The following is an 18,948-nucleotide window of genomic DNA, read 5'->3' as shown; positions in this document are numbered from 1 at the left end:
CCGCCTCCACCTCCAGTGGTTCGGTGCGCGTGGGAGTGAGTGCGTAGCGCGCCCGCTGGGGGTCGCGGGCTCTGTGCATCCTCTGCTATTGAGCCCTGGCGAAGGGAGGCGCACCAGCGCGCCCGACAGAAGGAGGCGGGGAAAGAAGCGGGCGAGGCCGAGGAGAGGGAGGGGGAGGGAGGAGGAAGGAGGAGGGAGGAGGGAGGAGAGAGGGACCCGCCCGCCGCGCCCCGGCCGCCCGGCATGTGTGGCCGCAGGCACCCGTCGCCGCCGCTGTCCCCTGGCTGAGCCGCGCCCGGGTGTCCCGGACGCTGCGTGAGCCAGTGTGTGTGTCCGCGCCGGTGAGCGCCGAGCCGTTCCTGAGCCTCTCGCTCGCTCCCCGGTGCCGCGGTGCATGTTCGCTTCCTGCCACTGTGTGCGGAGAGGCAGGAGGACCATGAAAATGATCCACTTTCGGAGCTCCAGCATCAAATCGCTCAACCAGGAGATGAAATGCACCATCCGGCTGCTGGACGACTCAGAGATCTCCTGCCACATCCAGGTGCGGGAAGCACCCGGAGAGGGTGCAGGGCGCCGGGTACCCCCGGGAGCAGGATTGGAGGGGTGCTCTGAGGGTGGGCGTGCGCGGATAGGAAATCCACTGGAGCGCAGGAGCCCAGCTAGAAAGCCAGATTTCGCCTGGTTTGCCCCCTGAGACTGGGTGCTTTAAAAGCCAGTCAGGAGGTATGGTCTTCCCCCGGCTCCAGGCGCACCTTTTCCGCGCCCGGGCCCCTTACCTGACATGCATCTTGCACTCACGTCTCTCTGCGCCCAGGCTGGGGGCGCCGGGCAGTCTCTGACCCCTTCTGATCCTGCTCCACCAAAAAATGGGAGCTCCGCGAGCTGAGAGGGACACTTGCCTGTCACCCACTAGTCTTTCCTCCCTTTCTCCACGTGGATAAAGCATGCACCAGTTCGGGTTCACTCATTTCTCTCTCCCGCGCCCAGGTTCCAGAGATGCCCTCAGTCCAGGGGACCCTCTTCTGGCTTCCTGCTGCCTCTCTACCAGTGTTCTTTACTTCTCTGTGTGGAGCGGTGTCGAAGTTTCCCCATAGTGAGAAGGTTTGGGTAGCCTTGGTCTCCAGCTTTGAGAAATGTGATGCGCCCAGCGTTGAACTGGAGCTACCTCGAAAGGAATATGTGAAGTCTGAGGGTTTCAGAGAAAGGCTAAGGATTTGTGAGGCCAGCATTTGGGAGTCCTGCAGGGAACTGGGTATTGGGAAAAGAGTCCTTTGGGATCTTGGTGGATATTCGCTCTTGCCCAAGGTAGAGCAAACGAGTTGTTTTGGCGAATGCATCTTTGCTGGAATTCCTCTCCTTGGGTAGTAAGTACCTTTGGGTTTGCAGTTCTAGTGTCAGCTGCGAGTGTGTGTGTGCATGCACACGCGTGCGTGTGCATTTGCGATGTGTGCACATGTAGGCAGTTGTGTGCTTCTTTCCCTAACCCCAAAGATGCTCCACTAGGAGGGCACAATCTGGAAAGGTCGTGGCAGGGGCTCGGTACTATTAGCTTCAGACTTCAAAATCTGTTTATTTCTGGGATTTCCTCTTCTCACCTACCAAAGTCTTGAGTATTGAGATTCCAGGATCGTGCCTGTGAGAGGTGAATGGGGTAGCGTCTCCCAGCGGCAGGAACTCACCTCTAGACTGTTAACCACATATGAATGAAAGATCTTTCCCTACCTTTCCCCCCCCCAAAAAAAAAAAATTTTTTTTTTTTTTTTTTGCTAGTGGGAGTTTATGGCACCAGGACATGGTGCAACTCATCTGTAAGCTGACAGCCAGATATCTTTCAAAGTAGAGATGTGGTACCCCATGATCTCCCAGGAAAGTAGGCTCCTGCTGAATTTTCTGGAGGATCTTGAAATTTCATTCAGAGCTAAGCACCACTGCTAAACTTAATAATAAAAGGATTAGCAGGCTAGGCAGTTTTTCTGCTGCCACCACGGTTGTGCAGAAGTGTTTGGCATGTACTGTCTTGTGATTCAGAGAGAGCTTTGCATGTTTTGCTTCAAGTGCTAAAGTGAATGTATGGGTGATTTAAGTCATAATGAATATGCAGATAATAAAGGGGCCAGGAGCAGGCTGGGAGGCTGTCGAGGTCTCTTCCAGTCTCTCAGCCCTCTATCTACCCTGACTCAGGTGGGGTTGACATTTGTTTTTTCTTTCCCTCCCTCCCTCAAGACCAAGTCTTTCTTAGAATAGAAAAGTAGTCCCCAAAGGACAAGCATTTGTTTTCTGGTATTCTAGGAAACAATCAAATTTCTCAGCTTAATAACAATTTGGAAAGTTTTAGTTTTATAGTCCAACTGTTGCCAAACAGGTTAAGAATTTATATCCCAGAATGTTTATTTTGACATGGATTAAAAAAATTATGACACATTCTTTTCTGCCTCTTCTGCTCCCAGATGGTGGTTATTACTTAACCAATTAAAATGAATTAAACCTTTTTATTTTGATAACTTTGGACTTCATACTTCTTAGAGTATTCCAAATAAGAATTAAAATTGTACTTCCAGGTATCTTCCAGGTATAGCCCTGTTTGTTTAGAGAACAATAATATTCAAAAAACAAACCAGAAATACTTAGAGTCATCAGCACTTACTCTGGGAAAATCCACTTGTGTTTCCTTCCTCCCTCCCTTCTTTATTCTTTCCTCCCTCTTTTCTCTTCCTTCCCTCTCCCTTCCAGAGAATCAAAAAGTTAAAGGATTGTATGGGCTGTCACAGAGAGTCATGCCCTCCCTCCATAGCCCAAACCTGTCAGCCTGAGTTAGGAGCTCTTACCACTGGAGCCTGACTTTGGAAGCTCTGTAGAAACAGCCTATAGAGCTGCCCTGTTCAAGTGCTATCTGTGGAGCCTAGAATAAGTGGAGAAACTCAGGTCAGGCATCCTTGGAATGATTGTTAGTCAGTCTGTCTTCCCTGTCTTCTCTTTATTTCAATCCCAGATATCTGCTCAAATAGGTTCCCTTGGCAAGGTGCTGGAGGGTGGCTGCCCAGGAGATGAATTCAGGACATGATATAAGTCTTCTGGATTGTTGTTTGGGACCATGTAAAAAACTCTAGGAACCATTTTTGAGCATCTTCCATGTGCCAACCCTTTGCATTTATTATATCTAATCTTTACCACAAACCTCTGAGATAAATACGGTTTCCATCTTATGGATAAGAAAACTGAGACGCTGAGAGTTTAAGTGACTTGTCCAAAATTACATCTTTAAAAAGAAACTGAGTTGCTGGCATTCAAACCCAAAATTGTCTGGATCCAAAGCTCATGTAGGTCTTTGACATATTACTCCATAGTTAAAATGGTCCAACTTTCAGTGACGCTTCCAGACACTGAAGTAGATAAACCCAAGGTATGGGATTTGAACCAGTGACTGAAGGCCAATTGTGGTTCATGATCTGTGAGGTCAAAGTGGTCCTCCCTGCCAGTTTGCAAATTTAACATATTCAGAGTCTGATAGGAAAACCGATAGTCCAGGGCTGTCGCCACAATCCAAAGGCCACTGGGGGCGATTTCCGCTCTCAGGAGACTGTGGTGTTTGCCTTCAAGAAAACTATACCACACTGTATTCTTATATTTCAGATTGTGGCACCCTCAAATTATCCCTGTGCTCTTCAAAAGATGAAGCTAAGGGGACTTGCCTGGCTGTGCTCTGATTACAGGGTGTGATGTAAAGAGGAGCACATGAAAAGGTTTTGTTCCTCTCAGTGTGCTTTCCACAACAGGGAGAAGGCAGAGTATTCTACCTGCTACTTCCCTCTACCTAAGGATCTTTGCATTCGCCACACTTTTTATGATAGTAAACAGTTTTTGCAAAACAACAACTTTTAAATATTCCTTTCCAAAATGATAAAATTTGGTGGTATTTTGGCAAAGAAAACTTTCAAACACACACACTAACAGCTTAGTCTCAGCACCCTGGTGGCTAGTTCCAGTAGGACATTTAGAAATCACTATCTCTGTCTCATCACAGGTCTAGGAGGCTGTCCCATCATCTCATTTGCATGTAAATATTTAAGTAGAATGGAAAGGAGTTCAAATAAACAGGGACTAAAGGGGAGCACCAGACAGATGCCTGAGGAAGGGAAGGAGTTGCAGAATGCTCCCTATTGGCTTTTTCCATTTGAGTCAACCCTGGAAGTCTGAATATTGTAGAAGGATGTAGTTTAGCCTACCACTCTTTCATTCAATCTTACTGCTTCAATTAGAGCAGAGTCCTAGCCATCTTTTATCCACTTTTCAAATACTAGCACAGATATTCACAACTTTTTCTAATGAACTTTCCGTGTTTTTTTTTTTTTTTTAAAGTATCAGTTGAGTAAAACAGACTTTTCACATTATTCATCTTTAGTAAAACCTGGTAAACATGGCTGACATCTGTTGAATTGGTTGGAAATTTGTGTTTGTATTTGAACAGCAGTCCCTGCATAGTGCTTTTCACATAATAAGGACATAATAAGTAGATAAAGATGCGGTTTGAATAATTTCCTTTCTATTCTGTTAAATTCATAAGGGTAGGAACATTTTTTTTCTTTTTTTGTTGATGTTGTTCACCATGGAGTCCCTACTAGCTGGAGTAGTGTCTGGCGTATTCTATGTGCTCCTTAAATGAATGAGAACTAGCCCACATGGTATTTAATTTAGCTCATTAACTCTCAACACAGGGATAGCATGCCAGCATTAGTTTGGAATCAGATGTGATTTAGTTATGGTACCAACCAGTTGTGTGACATTGAGTGAGTCATTTCTTATTTGTAAAATAAAGGAGTTGGGTTAGATGAATGATAGCAGTTTTAAAAGTCTCTGGTTTAATTATTACCTAGGAAAATTGCATTTGAGCAAAACAGGGTTATTGACCTAGTGGTTGTAAACACATTATCTCATGTGATTTTCATAATTATCCCACACTATCTTCATTTTATTGATGTTACTGTGTTATTGCATGTTATCTCAATCTTGCAGATATGGAAAATGAGGTTCAGAGTGATTAAGCAATTTGGGTCACCTGACCAGTTAATGAATTGGAACCCAGGTCATTTGATGCACAATCCAGAACTCTTTCTTCTCTGTGACTCTGCGTCTTGGAACTTGAGAGGATGCTTTTGGCTGCAAGTAAGAGAGTAGCTAAGTTAAAGTGGCTTAAATATATTAAGGACACTTATTATCTGACCTAGCAAGAAGTCCAGAGATGAGACAGCTGCAGGGCTGTTCCCCAGTGCTGCACAGGCCCAGGTGTGGTCCATCTTTCTACTTTGCCATCCTCAGCACGACTGCTATGTCATTATAGCCTCCCTGATTATAAGGTGGCTGCAGTACTGGATGTTGGATTCTACCGCACCCAACATCAAGAGGAGGCACTTCCTCATACATTGCTTTTTATCACAGAGGCACACCTTTGTGACGCCCCATCAGTCTTCCCACCAGATTCCACTGGCCAGGATTGGATCACATTCTCATCCCTAGCTACAAAATCATCTAGGAATGTGTTCATCTGGTGTCTTCCCTCTCTATAATGGGAGATGAGCCTTGTCAGTATGGAAAGAACAAAGAGGTGTGTGTGGTGGGGAGGAACAGCTGTTGGCTAATCAAGCTTTAGTGTCTTTCAGAATCTGTGAAATTGGGTGGTAATTATTGTTTCAATTAATCTTTCAGGAGAGTTTAATAGAGTGTTATCTAAGCCCTGGCTTATTTTAGAAAATCTTTGTATGGTCAAGTTCCAGAACAATAAAAATTATTAGATAATCCTTTGTGGTTTGTGTTGTTAATATCAGTTCAGTCCTTACTGAAGTTGTATGTTCCTGGCCACTGAAATGTGGCTCGTCTAGAGCGGTGCAGTTCTATACAGAGAGCAAGCTTTATGCTTGTTGAAGTGGCAGGGTGGCAGGGTGGTGGAGGGCTTTCATTCTGGAGCACTACTTGCTTGGCCTCTGAGCCTTGGCTGTGCTGTTGTCTAGTCAGGTGACTCTGGCAGATCACTTTAGCCGTTTGGGCCTCAGCTTCCTCATCTATGAAGTGATGATAATGGCACAGATCTCATAGATTTGTTGAAGAGATTAAATGGAAGAACATATGTCAAGTGTTTAGCTTAATACTTTTTTTCGGTGAGAACTGAAAAAAATAGTGACTGCTCTGTTAATTATGTAAAGATATATGTTATGATTTGGACATTAGGTGTTCTCCAAAAGCTCCTGTGTTGAGGCAGGAATATTCAGAGGTGAAATGATTAGATCATGAAAGCTGTCACCTAATCAATCCATCCTAGTTTGAGTGGACTGGGTGGTAACTACAGGCAGGTGGGCCTGACTGAGGAGGTGAATCACTAGGAGTGTGCCCTGGAAGGGTTTGTCTTGCTTGCAGCCCCACCTCCTTGGCCACCATGGACAGAGCAGCTGCACTCTGCCTTGTCCTTCCACCATGATGTTCTGTCTGTCTCACCCTGGACCCAGAGCAATGCAGTTGAGCCACCAGGTTATATGTTTGCATGTGTTCATCCCAACACATGCTATCCCTCCCAACCAATTGATTACAATAGTACTCTGCATTTGCTCAATGTTTTAACACTTACAACATGTTTGTACGTATATTATTCAACACACAGTGAAGGATGAGTGAGGAATTATTATGCTCATTTTACAGATGAAGAATAGGAGGCCCAGTGACTGGCTTAAAATCAAGGCCCATGATTATCGTGCTGGTGAAATCAAGCTAGTTTTGGTTGATGACCACATCATTTCTGCTAGTAAGGATAATCCAACACTTCTCTACCAAGCTCATCTAGAATTCCATTCAGAGTCTACTGAGAACCAGATAGAAAAGGAGAGATGGTTTTTTTTAAATACTGTGGTCCAGCACTGATGGTTTTAGGCGAGGATTACAGTATATTAAGTATATACTGAAAAATGCAGTACTATTCCAAAGGTCTGGTAGGATCTCATGCCTTGATACCCTCAAGGCAAAGGCAGAGTGCACTGACTACAGGGAGAATGTGATACTGCTACCTCCACATCTTTTAGATGGCATATCAAACCGGATGCTTTTAACTACAGGAAACAAATTCTAATTCGAACTGACTTTAACATTAACGACATTTACTGCCTCATATATTCAGGACTCCTAAATTAAGGACTTAATTCAAGGATTGTGACTGTTCCCCTGGGGCTCCCTTGCCTATTCCTACCTTTTACAATGGCTTCATCCTTGGGCTGATAATGAAATGGTTATAGTAGTGCCAGTTTTCATATTTTTATAGAACACCCACTTTCAGGGGAAGGGAGAAGCCAAGTCCAGCTGAATATTCCAGGCAGAAATCCTGCAGTCAATCTGATCAGACTTCTGAGGTCATATGCCTGTCCCTGAACCAGTGACTGTGACCAAGGGAGGGGAATGTGCTCTTTAGTTTAAAGTGGCCTCAGCTAACCCTGGGATTCAGAGTGGGATCACCTTTCCCTCCAAGTGTTGTTCTTCTCTAGGGAGAGTGAATACCTAAAAGTCAGGACTGTCTTTGGTAGGAGGAAGGGGGAAATGGTCCCTAGGAAGATAACCCATAATAATTACTCTAGATACTTTGTTTGGTTAAGTGGTTCTCAAAGTGTGGCCCGGAGACCCCTGGAAGGTCCTGAGATCCTTCTGTGGGGTCTATGAGGTTCAAACTATTTCCAAATATTACTAAGATATTGTGTGTCTTTTCCTAATAAGTTTTATTGAGATATGATTCACATTTCTGGATAATAACCCATTTAAAGTATACAACTTAATATATTTACTAAATTGTGCAACCATCACCACAGTCAATTTTAGAACCCTTTCATCATCTAAAGCAAAACTGGTGCCCTTTAGCAGTCATTCTCAATTTCCCTTTAAATCTCCCTGCCCTAGGCAACCACTAATCTATTTCTTGCCTCTATAGATTTGTCTATTCAGGACATTTGATAAAAATGGAATCATGCAATATGTGGTCTTTTGTGTCATGGATTTTCATAGCACAATGTTTTCAAGGTTCATCTTTGTTGTAGACTGCATCAGTATTTTGTTCCTTTTTCTTGTCCAGTAGTATCACATTTTGTTTATTCATTCATCAGTGATGAACATTTGGGTTTTCAGTTTCTGGCTATCATGAATAATGTTGCTATGAATATTCCTGTAGACAAGTTTCATTTCTCCTGGGTATGTACCTAGAAGTGAAATTACTGGGGCATGTGATAACTCTACGTTTAATGTTTGAATAACTACTGAACTGTTTTCCAAAGTAGCTGAACCATTTTACATTTTCACCAGCAGTGTATGAGAGGTTCGAATTTTGCAAATCCTTTCCAGCACTTGTTATTACCTGTCTCTTGGATTATAACCATCCTAAGTGGTTTCTGAGTGGCATGTCATTGTGATTTTGATTTCTCTGATACCATTAGCATTTTCCTGATGGCTAATGATGTTGAGCAGCTTTCCATGTGCTTATTAGCCATGTATATATCTTTGAACAACTGTGTGTTCAGATCCTCTGCCCATTTTTAAATCAGTTTATCCTTCATTATTGAGTTGTAAGAGTTCTTTGTATATTCTGGATATGAATCCCTTATCTATTCAGTGGTTTGCAAATTTTCTTTCCCATTATTTGGGCTGTGTGTTTCCTTTCTTGGTGGTACAAAAAAGTTTTTAATTTTGTTGAAATCATATATCTATATATACATATGTACATGTAACATATATGTACTCTTATTGCTCATGATTTTGATGACATAGCTAAGAAACTATTGCCCAATCTAAGGTCATGAAGATTTTTTTTTTTTCATGAAGATTTATGTATATGTTTCCTTCAGTTTCAAGATTTTCTCTCTTACATTCAGGACTTTGACCTATTTTTGATTTGACATGTAGTTCATATATCCATATTCAGTAGATTTTGGTATATTCACGAGGTTATACAACTATCAGTACTATCTAATTCCATCCATATTCATCATCCTGGAATAAACCTGTACATGTTAACGGTAACTCCCTATCTTTGATCCATTTTGAGGTAATTTTTGCATATTGTATGATATAGGGGGCCAACTTTATCCTTTTGTATGTGGATATCCAGTTGTCCTAATTTCCTTTGTTGAAAAAAATGATTCTTTCCTTATTGAATTGTCTTGTCACTCTTAAGAGGTTTGTCTTTTCCCATTTCCAATCTCTCCCATGTGTACAGTGTATCTGTTGTCAAGGTGTACATGTTCCAAGGCTGCATGATGTGTGACATCACAGCACACGGTGACAGGAGAGGTACATGTGAGAATCCACCTCTCTGTTGAGTCAGACCTTCAGATATTTGCAAAAACAGAGAATGATGCTACTTTTCTCACTAAATTATTTTTAATTTTGTTTTTTCATAACATGCCATTTATGTTGATGTGTAGATTAGTTAATTTTAAATTAATAATTTAATATTTTAAAAATTTTCAGTAAAAATTGATATATACAACCCATATAAACAAAAAAAAAATCTATAGATGTGATTAGTATAAAGAAGATTTGAAGTCTATAATATGCTTAACAATTGATGCTATAGAGACTGGGGTTGTGGCTCAGTGGTAGAGAGCTTGCCTAGCATGTGTGAGACCCTGGTTTGATCCTCAACACCACATAAAAATAAAATAAAGGTATTGTGTCCACCTAAAATTTTTTTAAAAAAGTAAAATAAAAAAGAAATACAAATAAAATAACCGAATAAACAACTGCTTCCATAGGTAACTAGACATTTCCTGAACTTCCTGAAAAAAATTTTTAAGTCCTAAATAAAACAAAATTCTAACACAAAATAGAATTCCTATACATTTTGGGCCCCCATGGTCACATGTTAGAGGTTTCTGAAGTATGTACATGGAATATGTATACATGCATATTTGGAATTCTCTATAGTAATCATATACCTGTGTGTGTGCATGTGTTGCTTGTGTGAGTTTTCACATGTACTTCTGTGTGCATAAGTGTGCATGTTTGCACATTGCAATGTTAGGAGTACAAGAACAAGATCAGGCTCTTCTGTGTAAAATATTTCCCTATTGCACTTGCTCTCCAGATGCATCTTGACTTTCCCTAATAATTAGATGAAGCCATGTCTTATATTGAGACACCTCTTTTGATTATGGAAAATGTGCAACAACTATGCTTAAGTGTTTAAAATGTAAACTGTTTGAATCGGATGCTTAAGTGACTTGAATTCTTAAATTATTGCTTCTTTTTCTGAGTAGACATATTTGGGAAAACTGAAAAATATTGCAGGAGTGGAAATATCAGAATTTATCTTGTGGAGAATCTAATATGAGATTTGTATGGCATAAGTGATAGATTGGGTAGATACGGGACTTTTTTAGTGTCCACTTTGTATGATGAAGAATTTCAAATTTTTCCTCCCATGAAGTAGCAGAGAGTCAGATGTGGAATTTGAGATGGGAAAAAACAACAGGATTATGGTCAGGAGCTATCTGAATAGATTTTGCAACTGGGGTTTGATTTGAACTTGATTCAGGCTAAAGGGATTCAGTCTTGAGCTCTGGGAGGGGTGTGTAAATGCTTCTCAGTCTCTGATGTTTCTCAGAATCTTCTGTGCTCTTGTTCAAATGCAGATTCTGATGCAGGGGCTCTTGAAAAGGGCCCTGAAATTTGTCATTTCTAATATGCTTCCAGGTAATGTTTGTGCTGCTGGTCTGTGGACAACACCTGGAACAGCAGGGCATTGATGGAGTTATCAGTCTCATGATAAAACTCTTTATGTCCTTGAGTGTGGACTGTTCCATTTTGGCCTTTATTTCCTTTGATAGTGCCTCACCTGGCACATTTCTCTGAGTTGGTGTTCAGGGAGTGTTTGAGTGAATGAATGCATAAAGAAATTCATGTTGGAGGAGACCAAAGTGCTGATTAGACAGAGTTGCTGGGGATGGAATGATTCCTTACCACCCCCTGCCCAAGTCAAATCAATAGATGGCTTTTCAAACAGAATTTCCTGTGCTGGCAAATCTGATGAAGTACTGAATGTCATTGAGAGCACATAGGGGTTTGGGGTTAGTGACAGCTTTCTTGTTCCTCTGGGCCATACTTTCTACTCTTGCTTTCTTGTATCCTGGACTCTTGGTGGCATTGCCAAGGAACTTAATATCTTGGCACAAATATTGTGTATAAGCCAGCAATAACTGGTAACACTCAGAAGCGTATGAGACCCAGCTGTTTTCACTTTCAGAAGTGACCCTGAGGGACAGCGACCCCTGGAAGACAATACAAACTGCCTTCTTATTGTAACATGATCTCTGGAGCTATTTGTATTGGTGACTTTCCCTGAAGGTGGAATGAAAGGAGAGGATCACTTTAGAAAAAATGTGAAGCTTATTCTAAAAAGGAAGAGTATTTGTATATATCAAACCACTGTGTTTTTCAAAAGTGAATTAAAGGTTTTTGAAACACATCAATCTTATTAAATAAACATTTGTTAAATATCGTCTATGTGCCAAGCATAGAGCTAGCAACTAAAGATACAAAAGAAAATAAAATCAAACATTGAGAGGCTCATAGTCATTTGGGGAAAGATAGATAAGATAGTAATTCAAGTACAAAATGACAGATGTAGACAGGTGTGTGTACATGGAAAATCAAGAGGAAGCATCTGTATCAGGCTGGGGCATCAGTAAGTATTTCTGATATAGATGAATTTTGACTTCCACTTGTTTTTTCATATGTTGCTTGCCCTGGGCATAAACCAGCATGACTGGATGTGGGAATGAAGAAGGGGAGAATCTAGGATGAATCCCAGATGGTGAATTTCAATGACAGGGGTAATGTTGATGTTGTTCCAGGAGAGTTAGGATTAGTCACATAATTTTTATGGTCCAGTACAAAATGAAAATGCTGGGTTTCTTGTTCAAAAACTCTTTAAAATTTCAAGATGGTAACAGGAAACCATTAAGCCAAGTAAGGGCCCTTATAAGTATGGGTCCCTGGGCAAAGGCACAGGTCATGCTCCGTGAAGCTGGCCCTGAGAACATAAGACTAACATAGAAGCAGGTTAGGAGAGGGGATGATGAGGTCTATTTTGGTATGTTGTCTTTGAAGTGGCTGTGGGGTGTGTGAATGGAGTATTCCCAGTAGATAAGAATAAGAGTTGCCAGACACAAAGATCTGGAGACACAGGTCAGGGGGTCCTTGGGGGTCTCTTTAAAGTGGTGGCAGAAACCACTATGACTGGTTTTTCTTTTTTGTCTACATTTTTTTCTCAGAGCACTCTGGTAGATCAAATCAATGGATTATGAGCTATGGAATTATTCCTAAGAGTACTTGATGACTTTCACTTTATTAGCCCAGATCTGAAGAACAAGAGGTGGTCTCCATTTTCTTGTGCAAATAGGGGAGCCAAACATGGTTTTCAGTAGAAATGTGTTTTTCTATCCTTAATCCTCATGTCCTAGCTTGAACAAGCAAAAAAGATCTCTCTCAGATTTAAAATGCTGAGTCTCAAATCATAGGATCTCTACTCTAGGCAAGTTGCCTTCTGAGACAGTGTCATGAACATTAAATAGATAATACATTTTAAAATTCTGTCAACATGGTACAAAATTTAACATATTATTATGAAGAACAGCTTTGCAAATTATACTGCAACAAATTATCACTTATTTAATATTTATTTATGTCTCAGTTATCTCCTATGGCAAATGTTGTTTTCTACTTGGTTTCCACGAGGTTATCATAGATATTAATTAAAATAATTCAAGTTCTATAAAATTGCTCAAAGAAATAATCTATTATTAGTAGTATAATGACCTGAATCTTAGATGTGCAATATAGTTTTGTCTGAATGTATCTATATATTATGGGAAGTTTTGAAATAGGAGTATTCTGTATGTAGTAGGAGAAAACAATTAACTTGTTAACATATTGGGATTTGGTTGATTACGTTTTACATCAGAAGTATAATTTGTTGTTTTAAGGCTCTAGGAAGTCAAGATGGACAGAACCTGGATCTTCATATACAAACAGAAAATTCAAACACAATATCATTTACTAATGGATGTTGTGATAAAATTAAGCAGCCTTTAAAAAAATCAGTAACTAGCCTTATTAATAGAAGAGGGGGGAAAACCCTAATTAACAAATTGTTTAATAATTCTTCCTTGATGTTTACTAACCAATCTTATTATTTTTGGCTGTTCTATGCACATATTATTGTCCATTGTTCTGAAAATCATGCTAGTCATTGTGATCCGTGTCTTATATAGGCATATCTACAATGTTATGGTGATTTTGGGTATTTATTGGTTCTTTGTCTAGTATCAGTCTTTGTCTTTACTTCTATTCATCTTGATATTCTTAAGTGGTACAGTAATAATGTGTATTAGCTATTTGACTAAATTGACATACAGAGAGACTTGAGATCTCCCATTTGGCAAGATTAGGATGGGGTATTATGTCTTGAGTTTTAGGCTTACTCCAACTATATTGAATACTACCATTATTTTGTTTTTGAATTTTCCTCGATAGTCAAAGTGATGTAATTCTTTCCTGCTGACTTTTTAAATAGCACATTGTTCACACTTCTGGATAAAGAAAGCAAATTTATGTCTTAGAACCGTGATCCAAGGACACAGTTTAAATTCTTTTTCCTATCTACTTTCTTTAGTAACCTATGGCTGAAGGTATGTTTAAATGAAAATTGTAGTCAACCTACCCCCCCCTACACACACACACACAATCACACATACATATGAATCATTTGTCAACTAACCTAACTAGATAGTTTCTTTTGACCATTTGGCATAGTATAATTATTGCTTATAGTTTAAAATTTCAAATTAACTCACAAGAAACTGCAAAGAGAAATAAAGTAAAGATGATGTCAATAGCATTTCCTATCTATCCTCCAGGGAAAGTTCTCTTGTAGTGTGAAGATTGACCCTGCAAGTTGAACTCTTAGGAATCTCAGACCATGGTATTTCAAGGGCCTCTAGAAAAACATGAGAACAAAATATTTACTGGCACTAGCTATAACCTTATTAGACTCTGTTTTGAAGGCTTAGGCAGAAGAGTAATAAAATCTCTGGAGTCAGGAGTGGAAGAAACATTTCAGGTTCTTTCATACCACCTGGAGCCTTGTCAAGAATAACTTCACCTCCTGTGTTCCCAAATCTCAAGGGAGATGTATTTCTGCTGAGGGTCATCCTGACACCTGGGTTGGGGGGCACCTTGAATGACACCTTTTACTTTCAGGTTTGAAGACGTAGTTTATCCACCAGGTGTAGTTGGCCCTTTCTTGGTTCAGTGCTGATTAAAGTGGAAAAAAAAAAAGGAGGAAGAGTTGTACAGAAATTCAAGGGCAGCCATGAAGCCTAGGTTTGCAGCGCCAGCAGCAGTGTGGTAATTTGAGAATAGTAAATTAGAAGAACAAAGCAGATTTTAATCATATGCCACAGAAAGGAAGGTGGTTCAGGTTTATCTTCAAATTGTACCTCCATTAGAGAAAGAGAGGCTTTTAATGCTATTATCCAATATATATTGTTAAAGATTTCTTTCTTCCTTCCCCAGGCTTTGTTTAGTACATTCACTGAGTAGGAAATGCCAACCAACCTTTCTCTTCTTTGTGGTATTGAGCAGTTGTTAAATATAAAACATTTTCTTGGAGTTACTGGAAATTAGGGTGTTGGCTTGGGGGGTGGGGAGAGATAGAGGGAAAGAGGGATTGATTTTGAGATTTAAGGTTTTTACCCTTTAGGAGATTCCAGACTGACGGAGGAATTGAACACTAAGAAAGTATTTTTTACCATCTATCTATCCATCCATCTACTCCTTCACTCATTCCCTAATCCACCCATCTATCTACTCACCTACTATTATTCCATCCATTCACCTACCTACCCATCCATCCATCCATTCATCCATCCATCATCCATCTGTTTATTTATCCATCCCATAAAAAAACATTATCTCTAAGGGACATTGAGGTTTGTGAGTTCTTAATTAAGTTTTAAAATTTCTATGTGCTATTGAGACTGGTGATGGTCCCATGACCAGTGACTTTCAGTGAATCAATGAAGCAAGTCTTTCTTAATTACAGATCAGGAAATTGGGAGGTCTTATCATGGCAACTCTCGTAACATGTTAGGGTAGTTCTGAGCACAACCAGAGAGTGCCTTATGTAAATAATTGTAAAGACTCGAGGAAATAAGTGTTGAACAGTGGTTGCCAGGAGTTGAAAAGGCCTCTGTTGGAACCGTTCTGGATACTAAAGGTATAAGAAGATAAATAAGAATATGGTCCTTGCTAGTTTAGTGGAGAATAGACATGTAAATAGATTTGAGGTGGTACTATTACAAGGAAAAACATCAGAATGCTATTAGAATTCATAGAGGGGCCAGTAGTGAAGTCAGAATGTAAGTTGGGGGAAGTCATATCCCTCTTTTAATCTCTAGTCACTTTCCTCCAAAGTTACCACATCCTAAAAGGAAATTCTTTGAAATGGATCACTGACATTTTCTCACATTTAAAATGTGAGTAAGAGCATCTTTAAGAACTTTGCTCTTTTTCTTGTAAATACCTCAGCAAAAATTGTACCTTGCTATAAAATGTTTTTCAAGACAAGTCACACATATCCTGTCTCTGTCAGATTTTCACTCTTAAAGTGTCTACTATATAGAAATATGGGAGCAGTGAGTAGGGGCCCCTAATGTAGCTTGGAATGGTCAGGATGACTTTCTGGAGGAAATAATGTCTGAGATGAATTTTAAAGAAATAAATTTGCCAGTAAATAGAAGAGTATGTTGAGAAGGGAGGGAAGGACATTCTAGTAGAGTTTAAGCATGATGAAGTCATGGCATTTGGGGAGAACTGAGAGGAATGCACTGTAATTTTATAAATCGGCAGAGAGTCCCATGCAGTAGGGTGTTGGCAATTACCTGGTTAGGCAGATAGTGGATGACAATTGGAGTCTAGAGAACAATATTGATCACTATTTACTAGGGAATGATTAAGACAATCTCATTGAGGCGTGGTTTGTATGGGTCAAAATGATCTGAAGAATTGTTTTGTAGGAGCTTGACTCACACTTCCAGAGCTACAGGTAAGATTTGTTAAGTGTTCTATCTCAGGCTTTGAATCCCTTAGTACTTTTTGAGGATACCACCCAGGGAACACTAGAGTTAGTGAGTCCCCAGCAAAGGTTTGAAACTTCTGTGTGCTGTTGGAAGTCGTGATGATCCCATGACCTGTGACCTTCAGCACACCCATGGATGAAGCAAATCTTTCTTAAGTACAGATGAGGAAATTGGCAACTTACCACGGCAAATCACCCCATTAACCTTTTAGGGTGGTCCTGAGCATAGTCAGAGAGGACTTGAGGTAAGTAAGTGTAAAGATTCCAGGAAGTGTGTCAAACAGAGGGGTGAGGAGTATAGAAAAAGTCCTCCTTATGCATGTTAGACCAGTCTTTCTAATAGAACTTTTGTGACCATGAATCTGTTCTATGCCTGTAACATCTAGTTTGGTAGACATTGGTCTCGTGTAGAAATTGAGAACCATACTAGTGTGACTCCTAAACTGAGTTTTTAATGTTATTTAATTTTAATTCATTAAAATTTAAGTAACTCCATATGCCGGTGGCTACCATATTAGGCAGCATATGTCAGCCTTTCAACAGTGGTTAATTCTGGAAGGGAGAGGAAGAGGAAAATCCTTTTGTGGAGCAGTACAGGAAAACTTTGCTCTTTATATCATTTGTCATCTGAACCCTTGGTAAATGTGTTGCTTTTGTAGTTGTAAAACCGTGAGAGATTTTGAAGTACACATAAGTACCTTTATTCTCGGAGAAGACTTAGAGAGTTTGGAAGGATTTTAGATGATTCATTGAATGCCCACGTCTTTCTCAGAGAGCACCTGAAGTCCAGAGAAGAGAGGGAATCTACCTAATCTGGTGAGTGACAGGTCTGGGACACCAGTATCTGGCTCCTGTTTTCACAGTCTTTTCTACTTCCTGATAAGGTGTGTCCTTGTGAACATAGTTAAGGTGGCTAGGTGTTCACTTTGTATCTGGAAATAAGTAGCATAATGATTTAGAGAAAGGAAAACCAGTCCTAAAACTTATAATTGTTGATAGGTAGACATCACCTCTCAAATCAGTTTTTCTCTCTGTCATTTATTCTGGAGATAATATCTTTTCTTTTTAAATTAATAATTATAGAAACACATAGTAAAAAACTGGAATAACACAAAAGATTACCCCATGAAAAATAAGTCATCCTCCTACATCTGACCCCAGATATACCCCTTAGAGACTTCCACTCTCTACAGATGTTTTTAGGGTACATTTCCTCAGAATTTTCTTTTTCCTTTCAGAAAACAATACTGACCACTGTTTATTACGGAGTAATAATAGACCCATTGAGGTGTAGTTTGTATGGACCAAAATGATCTGGAGAAATGTTTTGTATGGCGACCTTCATTAATATTTGTAGAGCTAGAGGTAAGATGTATTGGTTTTAAAAAATCAGGTGCTGAATGCCTCCAGAAATGTTGGTGCCTACATGTTTTCCTTTCTCTGAGCTCCTACATTCTCTTTGGTGGGCTTTATTTGTGCTGGATGGTTGATAATCACATCCTAGCTCTGGGGAATGTCTTTACTGCTTCTTCTGTCCTGTCATTTTATTTCTCTCCTCCGCAGTGTGACTAGAATAAATGAAGAATCTTCCAGGCCCTTTTCTTTCTCTGCTTGCCTCTGTCTTGCAGACTTAGGATGTCTTCAAAGAGGACCTTTCCTCCCAAGGGTCCTGTTTAAAATTTCACTCTCTCAGTGAAGTGCGAAGAATAGTCAGAGTTGCTGAAATGTGAGATTCCTCCCAAGGAATAGTGGCTTACTCAGAGGACTCCCAAAGAGAGAGGCAAGACGAAAGGAGGCCTGGCCTCCAGGAGGAAGAGAGTAGAAAGGGAGACATGGAGATCTGCTCTGGTAGTATGGTAACACATTGGGTTTATGTATTGACTGCAGCAGGCCCTGTGGCCATTTTTGCAGGAGGGTTTCGAGAAGATTTGTAATGAATGAGTTGATCATCAAGTAATCAGAATTTTAATGCCCACCACAGATACTGTGTGAATCTTCTCTCTAAAGTAACTCTCCCAGCCACTCCTATCACATTCTTTCTTCTACTTTTTCAGAGCCTTTATGGCTGTTTATTAAGTTGTTCATTCCTTTGTGGGCCTGTGTGCTGTCTCTCTTCCCCATAAACTGGCAGTTCTGTGAAGACAGGGATGCTGCTGTATCCCAGTGTCTGGAATGTCCCTAGTGCCCTGAACATTGAGCTCAGTAAAAATATTGGTTAGCTGAAAGAATAAATAAATGACTACACTTTACCAAGTAATAACTATCACCATAATAGTGATAAGTACCATTTGTTGTGGTGCTTAGTATGTGTCAGCTCTTGTACTAATTACCTTTCATCTCATTTAATCCTCAAAAGCAGTCCTTGGAAGTGGAAATTAATATCCTTACTTTACAGGTGAAGAAAATGAGCCATAGAGATGTTGCAGATCCTGTATTGAGTCACATGGCTAGTTAGTAGCTTGCTGAGGTTTTAACCTGGGTCTGTCTGAGACTCTAACATTTCACAAATCAAGGTGCAATCCCCAGAGATATCAGCTTTGAGCAGTAACTTCAGAGAGGAGCCCTACAAAGGTTGCAGGTGAGTGTTGGGCAGTTGGGAGCAGGCAAGGCACCTGCTCCTCAGGAATTCAGATGGAGACACCCACACAGCCCCATTAACACAGAGCTGTGGAGTAGGATTATCCCTGACCTGAGTTCCTGGTGGATATTTTGAGCAGTTGTGAATTATTTAGGTGCTGAGGCAGAAATGCTTCTTTGCACTGAATCTTAACTGAAAACTGCTGAAATTAAAG

General features: G+C 40.3%; 1 protein-coding gene across 3 annotated transcripts in view; it reads left to right on the top strand.

Moving 5' to 3' along the window:
• Positions 1 to 221: 221 nt before the first annotated feature.
• Positions 222 to 18,948, top strand: part of Frmd3 (FERM domain containing 3) — a 256,494-nt gene continuing 237,767 nt past the window's right edge. For all 3 annotated transcript variants that reach the window (XM_047525696.1, XM_047525694.1, XM_047525695.1), the window contains exon 1: positions 222 to 541. In XM_047525696.1, coding sequence (XP_047381652.1) covers positions 395 to 541 — 147 coding nt within the window. In that variant the 5' untranslated portion in view covers positions 222 to 394. The remainder of the gene's footprint in view (positions 542 to 18,948) is intronic.

This window comes from Sciurus carolinensis, chromosome 14 (assembly GCF_902686445.1).
Source record: "Sciurus carolinensis chromosome 14, mSciCar1.2, whole genome shotgun sequence".
In the NCBI taxonomy this organism is placed as follows: Eukaryota; Metazoa; Chordata; class Mammalia; order Rodentia; family Sciuridae; genus Sciurus; species Sciurus carolinensis.
The sequence above is the reverse complement of the archived record's forward strand: the minus strand, read 5'-3'. Positions and strand labels throughout refer to the sequence as shown.